Genomic DNA, 22,738 nt, shown 5'->3' with positions numbered 1-22,738 from the left:
AGAGGCGGCTGCCGTAGGAGACAAGGGTATTGCGAAATAAAATCGCCAAAACTACATAAAGTAGGTAAAACTACCCAACATGCATTCTTGACAAGAGATGGTTAGAACAAGAGAAACAAAGTAATACTTATCTGCTTGGAGCCGCATTTAAAAGAGGCAGATCTAACTACGGGCATGACTATTGTACAACCTGAAGATTCTATTCTAGATCCATTTCACTTTGTGATGTATTGCTTCGAAGTGTCTGTTTGGAGTGGCATTAAAATAAAATATGCATAATGGTAACCTCCGGTCTTGTAATGAAATTCATGACCACTGGTTGTTTGTAAACACAAAGAGACAATGGACGGAGCGCTGAAACTTTTCAGACACTCAGCCCCAGTCACTATTAAATCTGGGTTGAATCCATCATCGTTCTTTAGCTCACTTCGCCACCCCAGTTCAGACCAAGCCATATGCAAATCAGTCTTGACTCTGTGCCTCTTGGGAACAGTCCAGCCCGAACTGCCAAGCAAGGTCCTGGACCAGAAACAAGCTTCCAGGGACCAGTATCCGGATAACACCCCTCATCAGTCAGGCTAGCTTGAATCCAGTGGCAAAGTGAGCAAGGGACACACGTCTGGGCATACACGCCAACTTAGGGTAAACGAAGAGACAATGGACGGAGTGCTGAAACTTTTCAGACACTCACCCCCAGCCACTGGTTGTTTCTGACAGTTCTCCTGGTTTTAGTTAAGGTTTTCTTTACTTCGTTTTTACCCAAGGGGACATGAAGCTGATCACGTACAAAAACAATGGCGAGGGTTTCACAAGGACTCAATCACCTGCAAAGTCTTCAATATCCGCGTGGCACTGATTTCCATGCAGCTTCAAAATCCAAATAAATAAGACACCATGCAGACCAGTATGCCCGAGAGCCAAATGGGAGTGGGACTTGAACCTGAATTAGTCGGAGAAAGTCTAAATACATCCTAAGGAGGAGGGTATAAAGGGAAATTTTCCAATAACACTATATAAAGTGCAGCATTGGATATACAACAAATTATAGGATTGGTGACTAAGATACCCATCTGACAGAGAACTACCCAAAAGGTAGAGCGCTAAAATGTCCTTTCAGGATGTCATTGACACGTACGGAATTGGAGGTGGCTAGTTCTTAACATTCCACACTATACAAAGAGCACCGAGCGCTACATGGGGTTGAAGCGATGTGGAACCCCCTGCGTTTCCCATGCTGTACACATACCTAATAGCGGATAGCTTGTGCCATGCGATTATTACCCTCTACATATCTCTCATCTCCATCCTTAAAAGCTACGCTGCGGGAGCAGGTGTCAGATGGGACGCCGTTCTACCGAAACCCTTGACAAATACATCCTGGTCCCGCACCCTACATATAGTTAAGGAAGTGTCCTGCAACCCTAGATTTTGTTTCACACCATTCAGTTATGTAAAACAAGTCTACCTCATCAAAAGTATGTACACGGCCCTCTCTCCTGAATGCCCCCAGTGCAAATAGCCAGGTGCTGGATTCTTCCACATGGTGTGGGATTGGCCCATGCTGCAGCCTGTATGGAGGGCAATCATCGCCACAGTGTCTGAACTGTCTGAACACACTCTTGTGCTCATGACTGAATCTTGCTTATTAGGGCTACGCAACAGGCGATAGATCTCTCCACAGGTTCATAGATCTCACCTTTATGATATTCAAATGGCTGATAGCCGTGACATTGAAAGCACCCACACCCCCATATCTCCAGTGCTGGCTGCCCACACTACCGACCTGGATGCAGGCAGAGGCCAACAGCTTGCGGCGACTCCGGATGCGGGGATACTCAAGGACTGGTGGCGAATGCTGGGACGCCTTCTTGTTCAGGTTAAGGCCTAAAATATGTACGTCCCCCGTGAATCACAATAGCCTATCACACGCTTCATCCTGCACTTACACGACCCTGAGCTGGTCTTCTACCTTGAGTAGAGCAGCAGCACCACTCCCCTAGCACGCAACCCCCCCAAACTATCACAACCCCACCACTAGGCCTCCATGGGACACGTGCTCTCGCTCACTCCCCTCCCAAGCACGCATTGACATAAAAACTGGGCTACAGTCCCCCTCCGGCATTGTTTGCTAATAACCCCCACCCCTGGTGGGTGACCTGCTGCGATGCCCTACACCAAGGCAATCCCACACACACCCACCACACAGTCACTCAAAAGCAGTTTTCCCAGTTGCATTAAATCTGTCATTTAGTGTTTAATTGTTCATGTGTTTTTTTCATGTTGGTTCTAAACATTGGTATGTGCTGACGGCTGTAATGACATATTCAGCTGATATCCACCACATGACTAGTTGGGAAATATCACTATGCCTATGATTATACTTGTCGCTAACTTTGTACAGTATTTATGAAACTTAATAAAACACATAAAACTAAGGTAGAGGGCTTGAAACGCACCAAAGATAACCCAAGGAACTACAGATATACTGTTAGCAGCAGCGTTGGTCCTATTGGGCCTAAGTGCAGCATTCGATACCGTGCTGCACACCACGCTGCTGACCCGGCTCTCAGACATGGGAGTTAAAGACTCTGCTCTCAACTGGTTCCAATCATACCTCATTGACAGAACTTTCCAACTTCACTGCCCACCCTTCAAGTCATCACCTCGCAATGTTAGCCATGGGGTTCCACAGGGCTCAAGTCTGAGCCCTATCTTATTTAACATCTACATGGAACCCCTGGCACACATTGTAGAGGAATTTGGGGTGGGCATTGTCAGCTATGCTGACGACACCCAGTTGGTGTTCAAAATAACACCAGACAGTAGAGACTTAGCCTCCAACTTCTCAAACTGTATGCTAAGGATAGCATCATGGATGAACGCCATCTGCCTCCGTTTAAACGGAGATAAAACAGAGGTATTGATTGTAGGGAAGAATCCCACCGTCTGGTCACACTCCTGGTGGCCTAGCGAGTTGGGAGAACTACCTGTGCCTGCAGAGAAGGTGAAGAACCTCGGAGTCATGCTTGACCCAAATCTCTCAGGTAGAGCCCAGGTAAACAAAGTGACAAGTAAATGCTACAGCACCCTTAAAGTGCTGCGCAAAGTACTTGACCTTCTGCCGATTGAAGCGAGAAAAACCATAGTCCATGCCCTAATATCTCCCCATCTGGACTATGGTAATGTTCTCTTACTGGGGCTCAATCAAAAGAGCCTGCACCAGTTACAATGCATACAAAATTCTGCAGCGCGACTGGTGCTCGGTCTCCCTCGCAGAGCATCGACAAAAAATGCGCTGGCCAAGCTTCACTGGCTCCCTGTTAAAGAAAGAATAATATTCAAAACTCTCTGCTACACACATCGCATTGCCCAAAATAAAGGCCCTAGCTATCTAAGGGGCCTCATCACCATCCACAGGCCGATCAAAAATCTTAGATCAGCGGGCACGATGCTATTTCAAATCCCTCGCATCTACAAAGCTAAGATGGGAGGAAAATCCTTCCGCTATTTAGCCACCAAACTCTGGAATGCCTTGCCAATTCAGCTACGTATGGAGCCATCCGAAACAAGGTTCAGAGCCAGACTCAAAACTCACCTATTTCCCAAAAACTAATCCCAGCTCGCCCGACCTTTTCCTCTAGATGGTTTGCATTTGCAGTCAGCGCGGGGACACACAGTTTTGTGCAGCCAGGCGCTTAATAAATGCTTATTATTATTATTATTATTATTAGCCATGGGAAACATAATTCTGTGGGTACCGTTCAGACAAGGATAATGAACTTTACATAGGTCTATGTAACAACTGTAGTAACAGATAGATGTTGTTAAAGATACCGGAGAATAATTTTAAGGCACACCAAATAATATACATATTTTATGTTCTTTCAAGTAGCCAACAAATTATTTTACTTAAAAAGCTATTTGCTTTTTCTTATTGTTATGTTCTCAGCACTCAGATACCCTGCCTTTATGTGAGATCTCTCCTGTACAAAAACCATAATTAACAAGATAAACATCAAAGTGAATGAATGTGTTGACTATACCTGATCATGGTAAATTTCATACAGCTTCACTATGTTGGGGTGTCCTTCACACAGTTTCAAAGCTGCTACTTCTTTTTGTGTGTTGGTTTCCATGCTACAATATGAAGAGAGACACTTAAAGAAAAACACAATAATCCCCCAAAGTAAATTCAAGCTATGATTTGAATATTTATATATATACATAAGCTCTTCTTCTAGGATACATTTGTGTTTCTTTGTAATATGGATGTCGCCCCATTAGTGACATACTATGTGGCAAGTCATTCTAAAATAGACTACTGTAAAGACTGCAAACAAAATGATTTGGGTAGTAGCTTTGAAAAACTACTGGTTCAAACAACTCCCTGGCTAGAAGGAGATTGTCTTATACTAAACATAAAAGCTAACTACTCAAACCGAGTTTAAAGCATACATACCCATATCTTAGTCAGCTTTGAAGATAGAATGCAAAAACATACATGTTATATGACACCAATGTAACTTGAATTAATTAGGCATGAATTGATCATTGCGCTTGCACACTTGCTCCAACTTCCAATTGAAAGTTGGAGACTCGACCTTTTAAAAAATGTATGTCTCCGGGTGGATGGAGTAAAGTCATGCAAAGCTGAATCCAAGATTCAATTCACAAACTTACAAAACAATAATGTAAGGAATTTTAACTAAGAGTTGTATCCAGGAATTTCTTTAAACTGCCTTATAATGTTGCCTTCTGTAACATACAGGAACTGCTATGGGGCATTAAAAAAGACAGAATCATATGTAAGAAATAGAAGTAAGGACATGTAGATTGGATTTGTATTCCAGTGCACCAAACAAAGTGCACTGGAATACAACAATTCTCAGGTAATTTTGAAAACGCACAAAAGTCCAGTTCCGTCCCAAAACACCCTAATGAAATAGAGAATCTCACTGAAAAAAACAGAAGTGAATCCTTCAAAAAGACACACCTTTGCCTGCAAGAGCCTCACAGAAACCCGACCTCTGTTTTATGCAACCTGCAGAGACACCCCCCAAGAACATGTGCAGTACTTACTGCTAAATGTACACTTAATGGATAGCTTTGATTGTTGACAGACTGACAAAGGGTTTCAAGAAACCTCTAGGAACACAAGTAGTTCAATCCTGAAAATGGAACTGAACACAGAACAGGGTGTCAACTTGAAAATATTGGGCACTAATACTCTACCCGATTAGACTGAAACATCGATTCATTATGCTACATATGCTAACTCTCTGTCAGTGCTTTAAAAGTAACCAATAAGTGACACAAACCTTCAGCAAACTCCAGAAATAACAGGGGGCTAAAAGGAATCACTTTTTATAGTCCACTGCTGAATATATCTTCGTTCTAGTAGGGACTCTTCTCAAGACCAGTTTATCTCTGCTACAACATGTTTGTGAGGCTCAGGTGCCAACTATCATTTGAGTAGCAACCTGAGTTAAGATCGATGAGTCTAATCAGCCTCTATAATTTCAGACATTCAGAGCCAACTGATGTATGACGACAATAATTTACAATGTGCTATCGAAATGAGGGAAAGCACGATCACAGGAATTGGTGGGTGTCATCCACTGAAAGTGTCCTCCTCTATCCTTCAGACACAGAGATACTATAAAAGCATAGACAGATCTGAAAACGATTTGCAACAATCAATTATTCCCATCAGCAGAGACGTGCAGATTAGACCTGGCCGCGCTTGTCAGTTATCATTGTCTAAGTGTCTAACAGTAAGAACTTGGATTTTGATATCCTTTGGTGTTCATGACTGATGGAATACAAAGAAGCATTTGAAACAAAGGTTTCCAAATTGCAGGTATTTAAAGAAGCCTTTGCTGTGCACATGACCACCATATGCAAATTAAGCAAGTTTATTTAACCTCTTCAATGCCAGCTATTTGCGCACTCCTATGCCAGACTTATTCAATTTTGATAATTACATTGTTTAAACATACATCAAAACTGTAGGTAGCAACCTGCATCTAAATCAAATAATAAAAGAGATAACGTTATGAAATGTATTGTCATTTAGCACTTTAATACAATGCCTTTCAATTCCACATTGCCTAATACATTTACATTTGCAGATAATGATAAGTGATCTTCGAAATTAAGGTTCTTAGCTGAAAGAACACATATTCTTAGAACTTAGAATACGCTCCCACAAAATAATAATTTCATTGCAACAAAGAACACATGAAGCAATGTATGAACCTAAATGAAGTTCAAAAGACAATGAAGCTCATTGTAAAAAATAAAAAAAGAGAAACACTTTTTCATAGCTCCCAGTTGATTAGTACGATAGACAATTTAATCAACAAACTAAGTTCATCCTCCCTTAACCATGAAATAGCCTCACGGGTCTTCAAATGCTCCTCATTGATTATAAAACAACTTATACAGAATGGGGAGAAAATGAACCTCCAAAGAGTTCATGACAGGATAGAAAAAGACTGCCATTGCTCATAATCATCTTCATAACGCCCTTCATAAAGGCTGCCCTTTCAAAAATACCAGCTTCATGAATCTCTTCATAAGCCAAAGGAAATATCTGGCTCGCTGTAATGCTGTTCTTGTAAGCTAATAATACACTTTATTTGTGGCGTATCTGAGCAGTATTTGCTAGCTGGTAAAACTTTGGAGATAATAGTTTTGTTCTGTTTGTATTAATAAAATGTTGAACAGAAGGCATTCATCTTCTGGCTTCCTGATCCTGGAATGTCAAAGTGGAATGTGGACCAAGATATAAATTCCTCTCCAATTGTTGAGCACAGATATACTTAAAGTGAAGTTTTCCTATAGAACTGGGGGATTCACATTTGGGCAAAACAAGCAGCTTGATCAAGATATATTCAAAATATGTATTCACAACAGGTGCTCTGCGGCAGAATATATTTCTTCACAAAAATCACCAAATTATATAATCCCCAGACTAGTGCAGCTATTGAGCAAATGCTCTTTAATCACTGCTAGTCTAAAGGAAAATAGAGCAAACATTTTTCTCCATTATATTTTACATAAAGCTGTTTTTGTGTATATTAAGAATGAGAAATAGAACAGATATGTTACCGACTTTTAAAATAAAACAGAAGCACCTAAGTTTGAGGCAAAAATCTGTTTGCTCTGTTTCTAATTATAAAGGCAGAAAAATTTGTGCAAAATCAGTATGGTTTCTTTTTTTAAATATTTACAATATGTCATTTGTTTTTACAACTATTTGAACCGCTGTTTTTCATTATTAGCTTATGTGCAAAGATCTATAATATTGACTCAAGCAAAATTTGTTTGTTTGATTTCCATACACAAATGTGGAATTTTGGCCCAGTACCTAAGGAAGCATAAATGGCTATTTAAACCTTTGGAAGACGGACAAAAACACATTTTGTGGTGGAAAACCTTCCCCTCCCCCTGATTCAATTTCACTGTCTCTCATTTCATATCAGGTTTATTTATACATTTTTATATAGCGCAAACTAGATCCCGTAGGATATCAGAGCGCTTTACATTAGGAAAGAAAGGAAGGACAATAATGCAAGTCTAAAAGGTGGTTCGTTTTGTTTCAATATTATTTATTCGGCTAAGATGTTGACTATAAAAGCACAATGTAAAAATACATTAAGTGCATAAAAATAAATAAGTATAAGCCTTGAACATTACCAAGAAATCCATTATGATCAAAAGAAAAAATGTGGCATTTTGATAAGCATATCTCTTTCTCAATTTAATAGCACTAGAAATACAATTAAGAATAACAAAGCAGATTGTAGGGGAGGCGAATGTGTTGCTAGATCATCCCTGCTTGGTAGGATGTAAAATGCTCATGCTTTAAAATTGGAAGTGAACAGTGGGCTCTCATAGTGCAGTACAAGGTGCAAAAGAGCTTAAAGGGCACCGTGGATTGAGAAGAAAAGTCGTCACATGGACAGCATGATAGAGATGCAGACCAGGATCCTGCAAGGGGAAAGGTGACCAGTAAAGGGATCGTATTTCGTCTTAGCTTAGTAATGTAGGATAAGGCTCCATCCCAGAGATGGTGGAGGTTAACATAGTTGAGGACTGAAGCCACATCTAACGATCTCTCTATTTTGGCCTCCTCTCTGTGCAAGAGAAATTTCTGTTTTACCAAGGTTTTATTTTGAGGCCCAAAACTTTCTGGGGAATCAAAAAGTGCTCTTAAATCCAGATCGGTTAAAGTGTTCTTGACATATGCCAACCATGGGATGGAACTGCTGTTGCTTAGGTTAAGGCAATCCCCCAGGACGCTCCCGGAAAAACTAGTTTCAGGTTGCTCCATATTTTAACCCAAAGTAAGAGAGGAGCCATTTTTACTTGGTCTTCCTGAAAGCCTGCGCCCAATTTGCTGTGTGAGACAAGGCTTGAAGTAGATTTGGGGATAGCTAAAAGCCTACAGAAAAGCTTATTTTCGGTTGCCTGCAAATTCCCCATGGCTTTACGAAGAGAGGATCATTTCTAAGTCTGCGATAATTGCTTTACAATTCCTTCTCTATAAAGGGATCTGTTCTAGATTCATTAACTAATAGCAAAGTTCATCGCTGTACTTCCATACTGGGAGGAGAAAATAGGAGATGCATAAATCATGCTATCATTGTTTTTTAAGTCAATAAAATCAAAGACTCAACTTCAGACAAATCAGAGAGTTCACTAGGAGATATATTAGAAATTATGTCATTAAAAAATGTCAAATTAATTGAATATGAAATCACTAACCCAGGATCAGATATTGTATCAATTCAATTGAAAGCAGGGCAGAGGATAAAACTGCATATGTTTAAAAAGTAATGGTAACTCTATTAGGCTTTGGTAAGGAAAAGGGGGATGAAGACACTCTCAATACTGGCCCTGGAACATGAGAAAGTGAACAGGAAACGAATTATGTAAATACATTTAAAACTGGAGAAACCTGGAGTATGACTTTGCCCAAAAATAATAATTAATAAAGTGTCAAGTTTTTATTTCTTCATAATTCACTTGCAGCCAAATAATGTATAATTATGTCTGTTTACAGCATTATAATTTAACCCAAAGGTGTAGAATCCAGGCACTTTGGTATTTGAAACATCCGGGGCTTTACTGTGGACTAGAAGACCACGTGATGAAGAATTCTTCCAATTACAGACTAATAAGAATGGTCTCCTCATCACAAAACTACTGTAATGGGAAGGAAGCGGTCAGAGATGGAGACTAGGATCAGGACACTTGACATTAGAGGTTTATTATATATAATTGCTGGCAGGGGATATATTTATAGATCAAGGTTAATCCTCTAGGTAACCTGCAACAGGAGCGGGCCAGATTCTCCTGCTTAGACCCTAGTATCACAGCTCTAATGCTAGTTGCGGGAACATAGTTGAGAGGCCACAGAATACACACTACACTAAAGGATGTTATGAGCAGAGCAGGTCAAGGCTTAAACAAAGGGCCACAAAGACACATGATGCTTCCTCCTTACATTCAAACTATGGAAAGATACTAAACTGAGACAGCAGAGTGAAATACAACGTCTTATACAAACAAAAAAGACAGACAGAGGTCATTACAATCTGGGGACAGACCCATGGAAAACTCCTCAAAACTACAAAAACTCACTGAAACAAAAGAATAGACAGGTCTTTGGATAGAAAAAAACAGGACAAACAGCAAACTACAGCTACCTAGAAAGATCACGCTTTCACCACAGCCAACAAAGTGAAAACACATACCTCACAAAAAGTAAGTTGAAAGAGCAAACAAGGTACTGATGTAGCACTTAACAAATGTCCAAACCCTAATGGCAATTATAGGAGGATACCCAGGAATCAAAGTACCAGACATGCACAGCAAACTCAAATGAACACTGAGCAAAGCGAGAAAACTTGACTCACGCTACATGAATCCACAAATTCCAGAGGAAACAACAAACATTTGCATGCCAGGTGCATCATCGGTCTCGTTTCACCATCAGCGCATGCACTCTACCTACGGAAGCAGCTTAATACTGACAACATGAAACTTGACTTAAGCAAGGAAGAGCACACACTCAAAAAGGCAACATAAGGGATTAGGGGCCATATGTATCAAAAAAGAGTTTTGCGATTCTCAAACTGCGATTTTTTAGCGAATCGCAATTAGAGAATTGCAAAATGCAATATATGTAGGATTTGCTAAACTTTTTGCGAATCAGACACACTCCTTATTTGCGAATCGCAAATTGAGATTCGCAATTAACCTCATCGCTGCTGCACATATTCGCCTCCGGTGCTGAGGGATAATAGCAGTGGGTGTGGTCATGACGGAACGGTTCCGTCATCAGCACAGCTCCACTGTGCCTCATGACGGAACCGTTCCATCATGAGCATCGAAGGGGTTAAGGAATACCTTCCCATTCATTCCTATGAGCTAGGAGGCCCATCGGAATGAATGGGAAGACATTCTCAATTTGCGATTACCAATCAGAGAATCGCAAATTGAGAATGCAATTTCAAGGGTGCAACTGTGCCAAAAGGACACCCTGTTGCACCACTGAAATATGCATGTGTGCACATTTTGCGCACACACATGCCCTAAGGGCATGTATGTGTGACATATGGCTCTTTCAACCTTTTCCCTGCGTCCAAACTGCGCATGCATCATTTTTTTCCGCACCGCTGAAGAATGTCCGCCGCGGCGAAGCGGTAAAAAAAATCAAAAAAGTGCTTTTTTAAAAAAAATAGAAAATTACCACCAACTTGAAGTTGGTGGTATTTTGCAATTCCTTAAGGCCAAACAGCAAATTTCTGGTGCTTCCAGAATTGCATTTAAGGAATCGCAATTTGCAATTCCTTAACTGCAGTGGCAACATTGATAATCGCAAATTTAACAATTCTCTATTTTGAGATGGCCTTTTGGGATGATACATCCCAAAAGGCTTATTCCAAATCGTAAACGGGCCGATTCTGAGAATCTGTCTATTTGCAAATGGGAAAAAGGCTTGATACATATGGCCCTAGCGCAGAAAAAAGTTATTTATGTTATAGCGCACTATCATTCGCGAAGGTATCCTGGCGTTGTGCGGGTGTATGCACTTAGCCCGGCCTATGGTAGGTTGGTTCATTGAAAAACAAGGTCGGCTTCAAGAAGAGAGGATGAAGCTTTGATGTGGGAGTCCATTCTGTGCTTTAAGAGCAATGTAAAGGAACACATGTCCCCCTGATCTGGTTCACCATATGCATTTGATGTGTACGAGTAGGAGTGGAGGGGTCTGGGTGGTTGGTGGAAGATGATGTAGCTGTTCATGTAGGTGAAGCCTAAGTTGTGCAGTTCCTTGAATGAATGTGTGAGTAGTTGGACATTAGCATTGGGTATCATTAGCCAGTGGAGCACTCTGAGGTTCGATGTGATGTGAATCTGCTGTTGGAAGTTGAAGAGGCCAATGGTAGTAGAGTTCTGGATGGTTTGCAATCTTCTAGTGAGTTGCTTAGTGATCCCAGAATAGAGAGTGTACCCGTAGTCCAACATGCTGGTGAGTACAGCATAAGTGACAGTTTTTCTGGTGTTGCTTGGGAGCCATTTGAAGATCTTCCTCAGCATCTTTTCGGGTGTGAAAGCTGGATGCAGTGACTGTGTTGGATTGTGCGGTCATGTTCAGTTTTCTGTCAATGATTATTCCGAAGTTCCTGGCGAGGTGCTGGGTATGGGCCTTAGTTTGGCCAGCCACCAGTTGCAGTCCCTTGCTGAGGTGTTCTTGTCAAAGATCAGTACTTCTGTTTTATCAGTGTTGAGCTTGAGACAGTTGGCATTCATCCAGTTAGAGACTTTGGTCATGCCGGCTGTGAACTTGTTTCTTGTGTTGGGGTCTTATCTGAGTGGGAGAGTATGAGTTGTGGGTCGTCATGTCAGAGAGAATGTTGATGTAGTGTGTGGGGATGATGTTTGACAGAGTGATCATGTGTACATTGCAGAGGGTGGGGCTTCTGAGGAGTAAGGTGCCAGGCAGGCAATTTGAGTTCTATCTATTTAGAAGAAGTAGATCCAGTTTAGAGCGGGCACTAGAAGGGCGATTTTGGGCAGGGACTGATGAGGATGGGATGTAAGACCTTGTCAAATACTGCAGAGAGGTCCCAAAGAATGAGGGCTGCAGTGTCTCCTATGTCGTGGATCATGTAGATGTTGTCTGTTGCGGGAATGCTTGCTTGTTTCTGTGCTGTGGTTGTACCCGAATCCAGACTGAGTGGTGCTGAGGAGTTAGTTGTTGCTGAGGTTTTCGGTGGGTATTTTTGGTGGTAAGCAGCTTTCTGGTGGATACTCTCTTTGTCTGCAGATTCTTCACCTCATAAATCCTTGAAGGTGCCATTAAAGACTCAATCTGGAAACATGAAATAGTTCTTATGAGCCAGCAGGTGGGACCAAATCTCTTTCTCGCCTCCAGACATGACATTACAGAGCCATATAAGGCGTGATTTGGCACACTGACGCCAGTTCTCAAGCTTTTTCCAGAGACGGAACAACGCAAAGAGCTACAAGGATAGGCATAAAATCAGCAAGAAACACCATGACAATCACAACTCAGAACGGGAGGTGGGCAATAATGGTGAGAAATCAGCAGGCAGAAAGAGTATCTAGTAGAAATATTGTTACAGAAAGTAAGCAACTGTTCATTTAATAGATACTTCTACCTGCAGATACCTCACCTAATGAATTAAAACTAACATTTATCCAGGGAGGACAGATTAGAGAAGTAGTGAAAACTTACCATGCCATATGACAGAAACTCCGCAAACCCCACACAGAGTAGGCTCAAGAAGCAAAAGCCAAGTGAAAGACCAGCTACACAAAGACAGCAACCAGCACAAAGGGTTAAGTGTCAACACCCAGAGAAAAATGATACCAGTTCCATGGCAAAAGTTGGCAGGCAAAATCGACACCCAGGGTAAAATAACTAAGTACAAGCAGAAAGATACTACTATTAAGCCAGCAAAGCTCAGTAGAAGAAACTCACATGTACCAAATGCCCACATAAAGCTCAACACACCAAGAGGTACTCAAGCAAGGTTGCCACCTTTAGACAGAGGCAAAACACAGGCCCTAGGATCCACTGGATCTGATGCCACCTCACCCGAATCCTAGCAAGGCCAGTAGGGTGAAAGGTTAGAAACTGAACACATCACCATTGAGTGCTGCCCAAAGGCTGTCAGCCTATAATGTAACATACACACCAGCATTGCAATAAAATAACAGGGTAAATAGAAAAAAATCACAGTGACACCAAGGCAACATCAAGATCCTCACCAGTGAGAAGACAACACCTTAAAGGCCTGGCTACACGTAATCCACAAACCAGATACTGGAGGACTAGAACAAACTATGGCAAACAGAAATGCAGCCAAGATGCAAAGCCAAATGTGATTCAAGACCACAACCCTATCCAAGGCATCTCTAAAACTAGACATCCCAGCAGCCTGTACATACAGTCAAAGAGGGGCCTCACTACCAAATAGCCAACCCAATAGTGAAAGCATATATCGACAAAAACATCAAACATCTAGCACAGAAGAGTAGGGTGGTCTCGAAGAACTGAAGAACAACATACCCCCAAATGGCAAAGTAGTCGTAGGGGTGAGGTGAGGCCACGACCAACTGCCCCAGTTCACCCAAAGAAGAAGGAAGCACATCCAATCTGCCAAGGTCTTCCTAACTGGATACCAGTGGGAGGGAGCACTATAAAAATGGATAGCAATAGCTTAAACTTCATACCAAATCTGCCACCACAAGCACCAAAACTGCCACCAGACACAGGAATGAGCAGGATCGCTCAACCATTACCACAGTATATGGACACACCCTACCACGTGGGAAACGCCTGTGGAGGGGAATTGCACCACTGACAGCCCTCTGGCTCAACAACAGAACACGATCTGTTAGTAAAATGCAAGGACTACATTTGTCAGAGAAACGGTCATGGCATCTGGCAAAGTGAACCTTCTAAGAAATGGTATCAACACAAAGACAAGTCAGAAGGTTGTCTTTCTGAAGCACAGAGTCTGCAAAGAGACTAGGAGCAAACTGGATGCCTAAACTTCATCACTGCCCACAGCGTGTAAAGGAAATTCCAATTCTCATCAAAGATCATGGAAAAAAGAACCAACATCAGCACACTGTGAGGCATCTTATAAGGCTCTGTGATGTCATGTTTAATATTTAAATACAATTTGCACAACTTCTCTGGGCTAAAGACATAGGAGGAAAACACTGGTATCTAGAACCGTGAAGAGAGAAATCCATTAATAAGTAAATTACATTCACCATAGTCATAAAGTACTAAGAACTAAAATCTCCGTAAAGTAAACTACCACAATCTGATCCGGAAAAAATAAATAATATTAAATGATAACCCTTCGCCAGAAAAGAGTGGAATTCAAATATCTATAAAGAGAACGAATACTGTTTTGAGGCCATGCTGATAAAGATTATGAAAAGTAATGTAACACATGCAGTGCAAGTGTGCACGCATGCTAGGTGTTCAGTAGACAAACACGCACGACCATTGGTAAATCAGGTGAATTACTTTGTCAAAAATATAACCGACAAAAAGTAGAGCCCAGAAGAAATGAAAATAAGCACCTGGTCCAGTCTATTTGAGCTCACAGAGGATAAAAGACTGTGCACTGGAGAGCGGCCTCAACTATATAACCATGAAAAAACGTCAGTACTTTTACAAGTTAATATAAAGGGCACAGTTTTTCAACAAGCTATCACAAATGGAGATATTTTGCTAAAGGTAGGATCACCAAGGAGAAAATATAATGTCAGCTTTAAAACTGCATTTAGAAGGTTAAAACCCCAATCTACCAAATATAACTGCATTAATGGATTTAAAAGAACAACAGAAGACACCAACACCCATAGCTGACTGCATATAAAAACCTAGCATTGTAAGGAAAGACCAAGGAAAGGTTTACTTTAGTATTCTTTCCTAAACTGAGTTTAGTTTCACCATAAATTATCCTGTGCTCATCTTCTGGAAGCTTGGAACAGGGCAGTCAGGCTTAACTTAAGAGGCAATGTGTAAGGTATTTGTGCAACACTTCAAACAGGAACACAGTGAAAATACCATAAAAAGACTCCACATCAGGTTAGAAAAAAACAGAAGGGGGATGGGAGCACACTGCCTCACCTCCCTGCACAGTTCGCCCCATAGCATTGTGGTAAATGCAGTTCACAGTGAATGCTTACTTGATTTTTAGCTGTAGTTGTTCACCAAAGTTGGTGCAGGTTCGTGCTGTAAATCTCTATACACATATGTTTCTGATATTATCCTTCATCAGTAGAGATCAAAAACAAATTTCCTTCTGGGGTGGCTGAGAAGGCTGCCACAGTCTCTCGGGTCTTAGTACCTCTCTCTGGCGCACAGGTGCATCTCCAAAAGCTTGTCAGCTCAGTGGCTCAAGGGAGCCTTTTCAAACAGAAGGGGGATGGAAGCACACTGCCTCACCTCCCAGCACAGTTCGCCCCTTAGCATTGTGGTAAATGTAGTTCACAGTGAATGCTTACTTGATTTTTAGCTGTAGTTGTTCACCAAAGTTGGTGCAGGTTCGTGCTGTAAATCTCTAGACACATGTGTTTCTGGATATTATCCTTCATCAGTAGATATCATAAACAAGTTTCCTTCTGGGGTGGCTGAGAAGGCTGCCACAGTCTCTCAAGTCTCAGTACCTCTCTCTGGCGCACAGGTGCATCTCCAAAAGCTCGTCAGCTCAGTGGCTCAGGGGAGCCTTTTCAAACAGATGGGGGATTGAACTGCATTTATCTGGATGCAAAGAAGCGAACTGTGCTGGGAGGTGAAGCAGTGTGCTCCCATCCCCCTTCTGTTTAAAAAGGCTCCCTTGAGCCACTGGGCTGACGAGCTCTTGGAGATGCACCTTTGCGCCAGGGAGAGGTACAGAGACCTGAGAGGATTGTGGCAGGTTTCTCAGAAAACCCCAGAAGAATTTAGTTTATCTCTACTGACAGGGCCGGCTCTAGGCTCATGGTGGCCCTGTGCAGGGAGCGTAGGTGGGGGCCCCAGGAACATTGCCATTAACCAAGGCGTATCTCGCTGCTCGTATGTCAGTCACCCTTCAACTCAACAAGCACGGCTAGTGCATATAAAAGGCAGCCAGAAACAAACACTCACGCAAACAACCACACATCGCGTGCTCACGAACGCACAAATGTGCATGCACGCACACACGCACTCACGCACAACAGGAACACACACACAAGTTGAGGAGCACACAGTCGCATGCATTCGTGAGTTCTCGGTTATGCACAGGCACACACTCGAATGTGCATACACACGCGTGTCGTGAACATGCATAATGCAGACAAACCATTCAGTATTGACTACGCTGTGCATCTGAGACATGTTGTTAACACTCACATAACTAGGCAGCTCAACTGGAAAGACAGGCGATTACATTATAAATATTTTGTGAGCAGTCTCGTCTCAGAGACAGAGTCAGACTCACCGTTCCAAATTTGAAGGGTCGGACTTGGGGAAGAGTCGAGATAGTGCCGGAGTCGGACAGGTGTTCTCTGTCTGATGATCGGGTGGCAACGTTAATTGTTCTTTATTCTCAATCTCACACGATGACGACGCACCGCTCACTCACGTCACACACGGGAGCGTGACCACCGTGACGCGTCACTGAGCGGCTAAGAGCAGTAGGTGCACAGTTGCGCACTGCGCGCGGGGGCTGTCCCAGGGCCATCACCTCTTTGGTATAGTAGGGCTAAGATTGACGGCCCTGGGACCCAAACTGCTGGCTGGCGGGGCAAGTGAAACTGAAAACAACAACGCTCACGCTGCCATTGCCCGGAGGCCGTCAAATCCTGCCAGGGGGCCGCCAGACGGGCCTGCCTGTCAGTGTATCCTGTCCGTCTTTCTGTGGAGGTCTGGTGTCCTGCCCGCCCTTTAGAGCCAGGCCTGACTGTCAGTGTGTCCTGTCCTTTTTTCTGCGGAGGTCTGGTGTCCTGCCCGCCCTCTCCTCAGGGGCGGTTGCCGGTTGGTTCCTTGTTATCCTAAAAATTTGCCATTGTGCACACTGTTTGTAGGACAATCTGAGCAGGTGTGCATGTGGGAAGAGGACCAGGACAAACCCTTCCCTCGCAGCGCCTGGGCGCAAGAGCGCATGCTTCAAGGCACTCTCTGCCCGGGAGGCGGCGAACCCTCCGGCATCACAAGTTGGGCCAAACTTTCTGTTTGTTTCATAGTTCGAGGGTCATGGGCCTGTTGACTCCTCGAAGCTCTGCTTGTTGGGTGTAAACCTCCCCCGGTGGCAGGTGTAACCATTGGCCGAGGCCTGCTGTGACGCGGCTTCTGGGCGCACAACAAGAAACCCACCGACCTCCGGGCAGCCGCGGCCTCGAGGGTATTTATACCAGACCCGTTGAGGCGCTGTTTGTGGTCCCAACACGCGCTGCGTGCGGTAAAGTATCCATCTGGGTGTTTGTATACAACGCGGGGCTGTCCCTGGCACGAGAGGAGACACACCGCCTGCCCGAGTGCCAAGAAGCCAGGTCGGGCCGGGGGCAGCCAGTCCGGGGTTCAAGGAATCCTCTGCGTCACTGTAAAGGGGTCGGGTTGGGCTGCCAAGACGAGTGGTGGAATCCTGATTGTACCCCTTCTGCTTCACAGACTACGAGGGGGGCCTGGGACGCGGAACCAACCGATGAGTCGTCTACAGTTCCCTTTAAGTGGGCGTATGAGGACTTCCCGGAGGACCAGCCTACCTCTGACGTCGACGATCCTGGATGGGTGAAAACGGGGAAAGCCCTGTACGCGGCGTGTGACGTCACCAGCGCACCGAGGGACAGAGGACGCGAGGAGAACCGAGCGGAGGAAGAAGACGAAGGAGAAGACGGAAGGCGAAAAGAAGAAGGAGAGCCAGGAGGCCAACGACCCCGTGTTCCGCCGTGCCACGCTCCCGAGGGAGGAGTGTGGCTCAGCCAGGTACGGCGGCGTTGGGCGGCTTGGGTGGGGAGGAAGAGTTCCCCGTGTGAATAGCGTGGAAACCCCTGTATGTAACTTCCCTCTGTGTTACCCGTTCCCTTAAAATACCTAGCTACCTACCCCCGCTCTCCTCACTCATTTCCCCCCCCCCCACAGCACAGAGTCACTAGCGTGTTTGTTTTATACACCGGTGCCCTTCACTATCACGGGTTCCCTTAGGTGCAATACCTTGTCAGATAGAAAGACTAACGGCGTCCCTCTGTCCATTTCCTTTCTTACATGTGGATATAACGGGAGAGCAAAGCCCCAGTCTGGAACCCCACGGTGACGACAACAGGCTTTCCAAGACGACATCCCCGACGTCTACCTCTGGACAGCGGGACTTCCTCTATCATCTACCCTGCGTACCCCGAAGACCACCACCACGGATAAAATAGAGTTTGCAAGGGAAAGACTGACCTTCCGCACAAGACGCACGTTGAAAATAAAACCTAGTTTAAAAAGATACACGGGTCTAGTGTCTGTTGAGCCAGAGTTGGTTACCACTGCTAGTGTTCCCAGTCCCCCTGCCCAGCCTACAGTCACCTAATAGGTTCTTGGGGAGGAGGGTGCACACTGAGAGAAAAAAAATCATCAAATTGTAGCTTTTTACAGCACACTTGTCACATAAATGTTCAACAAAAATCCAAAGGTTGTGAAGGGGCGCAAAGGAAATATTCCCAAACCTTAGTGGTGCTCTACGGAAGGCCTTACACTGGCCATTGATGTTGGTACCCACCTCCCACTGTCACGTGGCTGTCACTGATCCGAATACACAGAGCATTCTTCACCATGCTTTCAACCTGTTCTAGATCCAGGGAATGTAACTTAGTCTTAAAGGGGAAAGGTGGACATTTCACAATCTCTTGCTGTAGACCGGGAGCCTCACCGCTTACTTTCAGAACCAGTGCGAGCCTCTTTCTAAATTTCTGTTTATTAGATTAGATTTCTCGTAGTCTATTAATCAGCAAACCTACACCTTTCACAAACTTTGCAAACATTGGAATAGGGAAGTCTTACATTAAACAGAACCTTCTGTCTTTGGTGATGTAAAAGGGTGCGTCCACTTTTAAAAGCTTGTGTTAGGACTTAAGAATAGTATGAGAGAGCTCACTATACTGAGCATCACAGCTTCAACCCACAGAATGCCAACTTATCTCTTCATCCTTCTGGGAGTGATCACATGCTTCCAAACACTTGGGGATCTCGCTTTCGCTCCCTTTGTGTCTCGCTCTCTCTCTCTTTCACCTTCTGCTTTTCTCTCTCTTTCAGCTTGTGTATCTCTCAGACAAAGTGCCTTAGCTGTAGTCAACTTGTCAGTATAAAGTTAAATGTTTAAATCGTTTGGTCGTTTCTAGGAAACATGATCCAAAAAGCGTGTGTTATTTTTAATGTTGGTCTTTTTCGCATCAACAAACTTCTTTTTAGGATTTGCACAAAATATTGTAAAAAGGATTGAAAAAAAATCTGAAGGGGACACCCGGATTTGAACCAGGGACCTCTTGATCTGCAGTCAAATGCTCTACCACTGAGCTATATCCCCGCCTAATCCATCTCTCCACAATAAGGAATATATTTGTTTTCATTGGCCCTGCCTGTGCAATATCTTTTAGTTTTACATTTCCGTCTTGTAGTTCGTTTTTTCCGCTCATCTCTATATTCAAGCCATTGGGGGTTTTTAGTACTGAGCTACAAACATGTCCTCCAATTCTATTCCTGTCCTTCACCTCTTTGGTGTGCCTGACCTATATTCACCGGACTGGTCTTGTTATTTATTTCTCCACTGACCTACGTGGCCCTGCTTCAACTCAAGGCGCGCCCCAATATGATGACGTTTCACCTTCTGAATGCGGACAGAAAGCCTTCTTAAATAGGATGTTTTTGATTTTACCTCCGCGAGACGCCATGGAGCAGCACCTGGAGTCAGGGGCCCCGGGCCACGCCGGGGATGGCACGCAGGCCCTCTGGGGGCTTCTGCACAAGCAGTCAGGACAAAACCCTGCCAGCTGTCAAAAACGGCAACTCAGTCAAACAGTATCTGTAAAGCGCACTAATCACCACAGTGATCCTTCCGATCCGATCCTCATCGTGGCGGCCCCTGGGGTTTGGCGGCCCTGTGCAGGTGCACACTTTGCACATGCCTAGGGCCGGCCCTGCTACTGATAAAGGATATAATCCAGAAACACATGTGTCTAGAGATTAACAGCACTAACCTGCACCAACTTTGGTGAAACACTCTGAAAATTTCAAGTAAGCATTCAAATTGAACTGCATTTACCAGGATGCAAAGGGGCGAACTGTGCAGGGAGGTGAAGCAGTGTGCTCCCATCCCCCTTCTGGTTAGAAAAAAAGAGCATCATTTTTATAAATAAAAGAAAACCAAAACGACAAAAATAGAACAAGTAAAAGTTGAGATATGAATTTTTAAAGAATAAAAGGGACATTTGGTCATGCTTGACAAGGAGAAAAGTCAAAGGTTCAGGCTGACCGTGCTGCAGCGTGGGCCCACTTGAGCCTGCTGAACCAAAGTACGTCGATCCAGAATACGTGGTCATCGACGCAGATGCAAGGTGCATCCGAAGCGGTGCGTCCTGTCCAGCCACGTAGTGGACGAGATGCATCGATTTTCCCTATGCAACTGTGGTGCTGCATCAGTTGAGTGCAATATGCTGGTTCGAATGCTATGTGCCGCTATTAATATTAATGAACCTCGCAATTTGCAACCCCATTGGGAATCCCAAAAAGTATTAAACATACTGTTGTACATTTCATTTAGCGACTCGCAATTTGCTACTCGCAATGTGTCGCCAATTGCGAGGCGCTAAATGAAATGGTCGTACATCAGGCCCCAAAATCCTTAGTACTTTGAGTATTTGTTTTGTGTGCACACGTGTGTATTTTTTTTTTTAATTACTGTTTTAATGTTTGAAATTTAACTCATACAAATTGCTTGAGGTTCCCCGGGTTCCAGTGGTGCCTCAATGGGGGTCCTCAGGAGTCAAAAGTTTGGGAACCACTGGTCTAGTGTCTTTGCGCTTTATCTTGAACCAGGCGATGTCTTAAAGAATTCAGGGCCAGCTGAAGTGAGCAGCCATGCATATATGCCAAGCGAGTTACAGGCGACCTCACCATGTTGAGTTTAATTCAGACATAAGCAATAAACAAAATGAGGTTCTAAACAAAACATACTTTTCGAAAATGTACTGGCATCTACGCTGTTTTTGTGTTTATGCGGTTAGAGACCTGATATGCAGTTTATTATGTAAACGCAGAATGTAAACTTGAGATGACGCACACTGCTTAAAACGTTCCTTTGTGTGAACATATGATTACTAGTGTCAGAAGAAATGTCAAAATAGCGAACTCATGCACTGTGATTCATGCATAGATAATATCCGGAGACAGTTACGTGCTGCAACGCATTTTTATGTATTCCTCGTTTGTACTGTGGTGACCGAGCACAGTCCGTCTCTCTCTGGGACATCCATCATTACAGATTTTGCATCAGAGATTTAAAAAAAAAACGGAAAAATCCTCCCTCTTACATCACTGTTTTAAGACTCAAGAAAAAGGCGACTCAGGATATTTCCCACACTGTAAGCATGAAAGTGTGAACCACCCCAGCACGGTACTTCCACTTGACACCGTGGAAGCCCCCGCCTCACACAACAGCAGTGCCGGACCCGAGCAGAGCGCGCAGCTCCTCTCCTCGTAGCAGGGAGCAGGAGTGACCCATCTGTGAGCTTTCGGCAGCACCGCCCGCTCCTGGACACTAGTGAGTAAAAGAGTGAATTATTTACAAGTGCCATGTGGAAGAATATATTCGCAAGATTTTATGGTTTCCATAAAAAACGGAAAAGCAATCTGGCACTTTCTTTTCCAGGCCAAGCTCATTACATTGGATTTCCTTTACTAGAATCCGGTACCTGGAGGGCAGACAAGAATCGTCAAGGGTACACCGGTTCAGCTTGTCCTGTAAGTTTTGACTTTGTTGCTACTTAAGATTAGTGTTACATTATTATTAACAATGCCAAGACCTCAAACTTTAATAATGCGAGACCTATTGCTTTGCAAATGTTTGTTTTATATTACTGCTGGAAACCCTCCCTGATGGACTGGGGTGATCACTGTTGATAATCGTGCATAACCGGCAAATAATATAATCTTGCATGATGTGGTCACTAGTACATCACTAATATTAGTAGTTAGCAATGATTTTCACTAACAATAAGTAACACTTCTTACAGAAAAGGATTGAAGACCCCTGTGTTAGAGGTAAGCCTGTTTCACATCTTGCAGAAAAGAAAAGGCGGAGAAAAAAACATTTCCCCCAATATCAGACGTCTGCAATAAAAGGGGAGCCAACTATGGCATAGTTTTAAACTAGTCATCCAGGGCTGCTTCTTAAGTAGTAAATGATGCACATTTCCATTCTAGTAGCGTTTATTAAGTCAATGCAGCAAGAAACCCAGCCCTCTGTGCTGGGGCACTGGAAAATTGGTGCAACAACTACCCGTTCATAGGCAAACCCATGCATAGGTGTTCCAGTGCTAAGAATCACAATCAGATGTCTAACTAGTGGGGACAGAAGCGTAGTGACCTTGGGAGATGATATACTATTCCAGGACTGTGCACGTTTGGCTTGCCATAGACATAGGCAAATTCTAAAGGTCTCACCTATGCGAGAGC

General features: G+C 43.6%; 1 protein-coding gene and 1 non-coding gene across 6 annotated transcripts in view; both read right to left on the bottom strand.

Moving 5' to 3' along the window:
- The window catches only part of RPS6KA5 (ribosomal protein S6 kinase A5), a 658,611-nt gene that overhangs the window by 129,294 nt on the left and 506,579 nt on the right, over positions 1-22,738 (bottom strand). For all 5 annotated transcript variants that reach the window (XM_086937662.1, XM_086937664.1, XM_086937661.1 and 2 more), the window contains one exon: positions 4,044-4,137. In XM_086937662.1, the coding sequence (XP_086793788.1) occupies positions 4,044-4,137 (94 nt within the window). The remainder of the gene's footprint in view (positions 1-4,043; positions 4,138-22,738) is intronic.
- TRNAC-GCA (transfer RNA cysteine (anticodon GCA)) lies at positions 19,521-19,592 on the bottom strand. The gene has a single exon. It is a non-coding gene; the product is annotated as a tRNA-Cys (tRNA).

Source organism: Lissotriton vulgaris, chromosome 9 (assembly GCF_964263255.1).
Source record: "Lissotriton vulgaris chromosome 9, aLisVul1.2, whole genome shotgun sequence".
NCBI lineage: Eukaryota > Metazoa > Chordata > Amphibia > Caudata > Salamandridae > Lissotriton > Lissotriton vulgaris.
This window is presented reverse-complemented; position numbering and strand designations above follow the sequence as displayed.